The sequence below is a fragment of the Oncorhynchus masou genome, chromosome 7, assembly GCF_036934945.1.
Source record: "Oncorhynchus masou masou isolate Uvic2021 chromosome 7, UVic_Omas_1.1, whole genome shotgun sequence".
Classification (NCBI taxonomy): Eukaryota; Metazoa; Chordata; class Actinopteri; order Salmoniformes; family Salmonidae; genus Oncorhynchus; species Oncorhynchus masou.
In genome coordinates, this window is record NC_088218.1 from 15,133,744 (window position 1) to 15,141,034 (window position 7,291).

The 7,291-nt window shown below is 44.0% G+C and overlaps 1 protein-coding gene and 1 long non-coding RNA gene across 3 annotated transcripts in view; one reads left to right on the forward strand and one right to left on the reverse strand.

Moving 5' to 3' along the window:
- LOC135543361 (uncharacterized) overlaps nucleotides 1–5,035 on the reverse strand; it is a 26,621-nt gene extending 21,586 nt beyond the window's left edge. The window contains exons 1-2 of the long non-coding RNA XR_010456207.1: nucleotides 4,855–5,035; nucleotides 4,570–4,666 (exon numbers count right to left, since the gene is read on the reverse strand). This is a non-coding gene — a long non-coding RNA (uncharacterized LOC135543361). The remainder of the gene's footprint in view (nucleotides 1–4,569; nucleotides 4,667–4,854) is intronic.
- Nucleotides 2,899–7,291, forward strand: part of LOC135543359 (importin subunit alpha-4-like) — a 15,475-nt gene continuing 11,082 nt past the window's right edge. For both annotated transcript variants that reach the window (XM_064970558.1, XM_064970559.1), the window contains exons 1-3: nucleotides 2,899–3,121; nucleotides 5,498–5,542; nucleotides 7,146–7,235. In XM_064970558.1, the coding sequence (XP_064826630.1) occupies nucleotides 3,053–3,121; nucleotides 5,498–5,542; nucleotides 7,146–7,235 (204 nt within the window). In that variant the 5' untranslated portion in view covers nucleotides 2,899–3,052. The remainder of the gene's footprint in view (nucleotides 3,122–5,497; nucleotides 5,543–7,145; nucleotides 7,236–7,291) is intronic.

Genomic DNA, 7,291 nt, shown 5'->3' on the forward strand with positions numbered 1-7,291 from the left:
CGTGGCCCTCCAGGTCTAGCGTTGCCCAACCTGTGCTTACACCCACCCTATCCCCTCAGACCTATGATAAGTGTCTAAGGCAAGGGCTTGAGAGTTCAGCCTGGGTACAAGAGAGGATGGCTGTGGTGTTATGTGCATGTCTGTGACAACGTGAGCGAAGCCTGGACATCCGAGGCTTGTGACCGCCATTCTGTGACTGGCTGCCTTGCTGTAGCAGCACGTAAATATTGGAGTTCACCACTGCTGAAGCCTCCAGTATTGACAGTGCTGTTGAAGCAAAGCATTGCCGTTCGACATCAGTCTATGGGCTACCTGGTTGAATTAAACAAATAGTTAAAAAAAAAAATGTTTTATTTGTGTTCTTGATCAAATACATTCTCAATTCTATTTCATTTTAGAGAATTTTACTTTTGGAAATATACTTTAGGACACAGGAAATTGATGTCAAATAAAATATACTGTATAAATTGAGACTAATGGTGAGGTGAAGTATATTGATATTATGGCCCTCAACATTATTATCCTTTGTCGCCATCTGCTGGTCAATCCAGTCTGACTCTCAGAGAATGGATCCATCTCAATAGTCTGAAATCCACTGATTTCTCACTTCCCCCCTGCTGCTCCGTGGACAATGGACAATCCCTCAGGGACATTCTACCTGCCCCAATGGACATTTGCCCTGCCCCCACCCCCCAATGGACATGTATTAGTGTTACAGTTGTAAATAAGTGTATGTTTTAATTATTATTTGTATTGTTACATTCACTTCTCTTTTTGACCTGCACTGTCGGAGCTCGGAGCTTAAGAATTTCACTGTACCCTGCAATTACATTTACATTACATTTTACATTTAAGTCATTTAGCAGACGCTCTTATCCAGAGCGACTTACAAGTTAATTTTTACCTTTATTTAACCAGGCAAGTCAGTTAAGAACACATTCTTATTTTCAATGACGGCCTGGGAACAGTGGGTTAACTGCCTGTTCAGGGGCAGAACGACAGATTTGTACCTTGTCGGCTCGGGGGTTTGAACTCACAACCTTCCGGTTACTAGTCCAACGCTCTAACCACTAGGCTACCCTGCCGCCCCTGCAACTCTGTGCATGTGACTAATAAACTCATCATACAGTATGGAGCCCTTGAGGAATTGGCCAATGGGAGACACTGAGATGGGTATAATAGTGTAACTTCCCCACACCTGGTAGAGAAGTCATCCCTGGCTAGTTGGTCAGTCCCACATTGGAACACCATGTCGTGGTGAGAGGGTCTCTGGACCGGTACAGGATGAGGTGTGCTGGAGTTCTAAGGCAGGTGTGGGAAATTCCCATTCAGATTTGGATGTTCCACGAAAATGGATATCCTTGTCACCAAAGCCTCCAGAGATTTGTTGTTGGAGCAGAATATTTGGAAGAATCCGTGTTTCCTGGACAGAGAAGCGCAATTCTAGAACCTCAACTCTGGATCGATGGATGTTCCTCTCAACCGAAAGTGCCAATGGATACAAACCATAGAACTGTGCTTCTTGAGCCAAGCCATTGTAGTCAGAGAATTCTGCTGGCAAGGTAATTTGACCTGTCCTCATATAATCCAGGATGTATTTAAAGAAAGTCCAATCTCTATCTACAAGAACTTGTCCACTGATAACTTTAAAATCTGTATCTTTGCCATCCAGGATCCTAGCTATTCTTGAGTCTTGGTGTCTTCTGAGAGTTGACAGAGTAGTGGTGAATTTTTGATCTCCATTATTGAATGATATTAGGTCCTGGGCACTCATGTTTAGATGACTGACAGTTTAAATCATTGCAGACAAGAATGGGTCTAAGGAGAGGCGTGGAATTCAGTGAACATATCCTGGCAACGCCAACAAATCTCATGCTAGGTGAGTGCAGTCACATAACTTCAGTTGGAGAGGCTGGTGACAGTACAGAATGTTACCACTAGGGGCTAATATGAGCCACAAATTGAGATTGACCATTGAGCCCCAATGGAGTAAATTGAGTAATAAAACACAGGAGGTTGGAGGCACCTTAATTGGGGAGGACGGGCTCGTGGTTATGGCTGGAGCGGAAAAGTATCAAATACATCAAACACATGGTTACCATGTGTTTGATTCCATTCAATTCATTCCGTTACAACCATAATCCTCCCCTCAGCAACCTCAGGTGGTACTAAAGTTACTAAATGGAGTACAGTGAGGTTGGCCCCCCAGGTGGATGGTTTGGCTTCAGACAGTAGACATTGATCTGAAGTTACATCTACATTCATTCAACATGGGATTAGCATGATTAATTTTTTGTTGCATTGTTTTTTTATGTTTTAGCTTTGTGTCTGTTTTATTCAGACTACCCTCCTGTCTGTTTAGTTCAGTAAATGACAGTGAGTGGCATTTAATCTGCACTAATCTGAAAAAACAGGAGGGGTAATATGTGAGAATATGTTTCTGTAGTCTCCCCAAGTTCAATATGATAATGTTTATTTAGTTGTAGGTAATAAATTAAAGCAATGCTAAACAACAAAATGTAGTAGTGATTTGATTGTTTTTTGTTCACATATTAGTGTAGCTACATTTGTGTGGATTAACAGTAAAGCCAATTCATTTTTTGTTTAATTTGTGAAGCATTGATCTTCAGTGATTCTTCAAAATGAAGTCCTTCCTCCCTTTGGGCTCAAATCCAACCTATCTGTCAACAACAGCAAGCAATCAGTGTAAAGTAGCCAGCCATAGTTGATTAGCAAGTCGTTTGGTAATAATGTACAGTATCTTCATTGGAGACGAAAAAACAACTGGATATATTGCAGCAATTTAAAGGTATCAACTAGTTACATTGCGCAACTATGTTGCAAGGAAGTCGGTTACACCAGGGGATGCACACATACTCGCCATAGGTCCTCCCCCATTGACAGGATTCCGTAGCTCCTCCTTGACGAGATTATCCCATCGCGGTGTATCACGTCTGGCCAGCCACCCTTCGGCAAAACAGCAGTACGTTTTCTCTTTTCCCACCGGAGCTTCAAGTGCAGGACTAGCTAAACATCCCGAACACAGACAGCCATGGCAGAAAACGCCGACTTGGATAACCACCGAATTAAGAGCTTCAAAAACAAGGGGCGCGATGTCGAGGTGAGAATCTAGCTAGGCTAACGTTAGCTGGCTGGCTAACTAGCCGTTAGCAACGAGTGCTTGCGAACACTCGGGGTTACCTCGCTCTCAATTCGGTTTGGTTGCTGCAGTATTCATTGTCAGTCATTGTTGAAGTTTTCTTTTTCAATAATGTGTCGCAGATTATGATATCATCCACATTCACTAACTAGCTAAAGTTTATCATGCGGAGCGGGCGCGGCTTTCGCAAGGCCTGCTAGCTAGCCAGGAAAGTTGCTAACTCTGTGCTTGCTAGCAGCTAGCTAGGTTGTGATAAACATATTTTTTGAAATTTACTCTTGGCATCAACTAAACTAAATTTAAAGTAATAGTGATAATTGGTAAACGGCACCAGACAACTAACTATATTGATGTTGGGCATGACATTTGATATTTCGAGTTGGCAAGTCAGTCATTGTAACTTAACTGAGCTAGATACGTTTACCAGCTAACCAAACCAGCTAATTATAGCTAGTTGTATGTGTCAAAATGGGCGGATGATGCACATTAACTGGTACAAAACAACTAGCACAACTCAACTTTTACGGCTGCAACAGTTGAGATTCGGCGTTATTAATCAGTTTATAATAATATACCCAGCTAACTAACTCATACGTGAATGAACAGCTTGCAATTCAATATCCCAGTGAACGCAGGGTGGGTTTTCAACATACAGTGAGTTAGAGCAGTTGCACCATAAACACCATACCACATCTGGAACTAAAGCTAATGATGCTACTGTCACCATGCTGATTCAATAAACATCCCGAGTGGCGCAGCGGTCTAAGGCACTGCATCTCAGTGCTAGAGGCGTCACGACAGACCCTACTTCGAATCCAGGCTGTCTCAAAACTTGCCGTATTTGGAGTCCCATAGGGCGGTGCACGATTGGCCCAGCTTCGTCCGGGTTTGGCCCGGGTAGGAAGTCTCTGTAAATAAGAATTTGTTCTTAACCGACTTGCCTACTTAAATAAAGGTCAAATTAAAACCCAGTACTCGATGATTAGGGCCACACATTTAATTCAAAGGGACATGCCATTTCCCCTGTATCTGTATAGATCACACATCCTTAACATAAATATTCCACCTTTGGGACTACATAACATGCTGACTATCCCATATTCTTATGTATTAGAAACACAGTAATCTCGGATGGAGGGCATGATGGATTACTGTCCGTCTGGTATGTGCTATATTGAGCGTAGAGGAAACAGAAGTGCGGCATGGTTGTTTTGGGGCCAAGTGCCAGTGTGACTTGCACATGTCTGACAACCCACCAGCCCCGCTGACAAGCTTGCAGCAGCTAAGCCAAGAATACGAGATGGATCACTTGTTGTCAGAGACGAAAGGCCTTGTCCAGATACAGCCCCTATCCTTGAGGCACAGTAACCTATCAGATCTATAGAAGTGCCCCAGGGCAACACACTCACCCTGCTCCTATGGTGCTGAATTCTACTGCATCAGAGGACACACACGGCATCTTCAGTGAGATTTAGGCTGTGTTTAGACTTCAAGAAATGTTAAAAGCTGTAAGATACAGAAAATGGATCCCTTTCACAAGTTCTGACCTACACCACCACAGAGGGCCACAGTGACTGCTGTGTGTGAGACGTTGTTACAATACAATACTAATCCTGACATATAACAGGATACTCCACAATCAACATTGGCTATGCAGAATAAGTAGTATTCAAATGTAAAGAAAGGTTGAAAACCTTTGGTGTGTTGTCCAGGAGCTGAGGCAGTCTTCCCTCTCACAGGATGTCGCCCTCTTGTCCCAGCATGGAATGAGTGTCCTAGAGAAATGCCTGGAATTCCATAGATTTGATCGATCGTTGTTGAGTTTCAGAGGTCTCTGACTTCCTCCTCCCAGCTGGCCAGCTGAGCCACTCTCAGGCTTTCTCTCATGGCTGATTCACTATCCTCCCTAAACACAGTTCCCACAAAAGGCAGTGTTGGCAAAACATTGTGTTCCGTCTTCAATAGATGGAGTGTTTCAAACACATACGGAACCACGTTTACTGCGACCTTGAGTTAGGGTGTCAGATCAGGGTTTTGCCAGCAGCAGCGGGTCACACCTTGGAGTTGGTGGATAAATGTAAACAGAATCATTGCTTGCATGAGGGAGGTTACACAGCGTTAGTAATATGAACCAAGATGCCCCGACTGGCAATCAAGTTAACATGATCCTCTGCCGCCTGTTGCCAACATGCAGCAGTACACTTGTAATCTAAAGCCCAGTCTGTAAACAAAATGGAGCCAGTTCCAATTGACTAACATTGCATGTGGTTTGTTTGAGTGTATGGGCTGTCTTTTTAATGCTCCAGTAGTTAGACTGTTCTCCTCTCTCTCTTACAGACTATGCGACGACATCGCAATGAAGTGACAGTGGAGCTGAGAAAGGTGAGCCTCAGCATCTCTATTGACTGTTTATAGTTCAGTCGCATCCAATGAACTAACCCATTAGCCTACTTCTGCTCCTCCCCACACTGAAATTAGAAAGGCTAAATCTCCACACTATCCTCTTGAGTTTCACCCTTCACCTCTCCCACCCTATCACACCTCTCTGGTCTCTGTTTGTGACCTGGCCCACTCCACAGATGCCATTCCAGTGCTGCAGTGTCTGTCATGTACCTCTTATTTAGGTATGTGTGGCACAACAGACAAGCACTGCCATTTTAATTGATATATGCAGGCCCTTTTTCCAGCCTGTTAAGTCTCTCTGGGATGTGGATGTTAGGTGGAAGCAGTGTTATAGAATTAATTCATCTTTATTGTGATGGGAAATGTTGCAGTTTCTGTTTATCAAATTGGCCGAGACCGAGCAGCCTGGTCCACCCCTGCCCCTTATGGGCTGCTCTGTCTGCTGAGTCCTTTTGTTTCTAAGTAGGTGTGTGTGTGTGTGGAAACTACCCTCCCTTCTTATGCTCAGGTTGTTGTTGAAGAGTCAGGATGCCTTGGCTGTATTTAGGTCATCCCTCTCTTGCTCTCCCACCCTGTCAGAGAGGCCAGACTGGTCTTACCCCTCAGCCTTGGGGAGGGTTTCCCTCTCCTGGCCTGCAGAAGCGCAGAGCTCTGGCCAGGGGCCATTAAGTAGGTCCATCAGACACACAGGCTTGTCATGGACGTATGACTCTATAGCAGCTGCTCTGGGTAGAACCATGACTTTTAGAGGGGATGGTACCAAACTTAACGTAAATCATCATCTGGGGGGGACTTCATTCCACTGGAATATGACTGAGCTAGAGCTGAGATGATACAATTAAAATGATTGACACCGACCATACCGGTCACTTATTGAAGGCATTTAGCTGATATCGTTCATTGCGATAAGAAGCCTATATTAGAGGTAAGAGAAGTTTGAAATCAAATACATTTGCTAAAATGGGTGATTTGAGACAATGTACAAGCATCATACTAGTAGTTTAAAGGATCATTTTAAACTGTGGTGCACATCAATGTTCCAAACCAATCATTATTGCATCAATTCAGACAATTTAGCGCGGTATGGATTTTTGTCCATATCGCCCAGCTCTACTCTGAGCCCTTAGTGCAAAGATCAAGGCCCCAACATGTCCTCTGAATGCGGCTTGCAGAAGTATGTCAGGAAGTCTGAGCTGACCAGCAGTTTTGTAGAAACATAAACAGTAGGCCTGTATGATTTGACGACAAGTGAGAGAACTTCAGTTTTTTTTCTGCTAAAAAGCCAGGTCCTACCCTTACAGAAGAGCAAACCACTAATGTAGGATGAGTGACACAGCAGTTCTCTCACATAGCAGTATGTGTGCTGCAGAAGAGACCCGTCTGTGCAGAGATGGATGCATTCCTCCCTCGTGCTATCTGCCACTAACATCACTGGGAGGTTATGGGAGCAGTCTTAGCCTGTAGGAGTCAAGCAGGGAATCTATTCCCTCGCTGTGTGGGTGAATGTTTCCAATAGCATTGACTCTTATATTCCTTCTAGGATTCAACACTTAAAATGTGTATATATATATATCCCCCCCAGAACAAACGAGATGAGCACCTTCTGAAGAAGAGGAACGTTCCACAGGAGGAGAGCCTGGAAGACTCAGACATAGACTCTGACTTCAAAGGGGTGAGTCAGTCCTCATTTTCTCTCACACTATGGCTTCAAGTTCAGGAATGACAGGG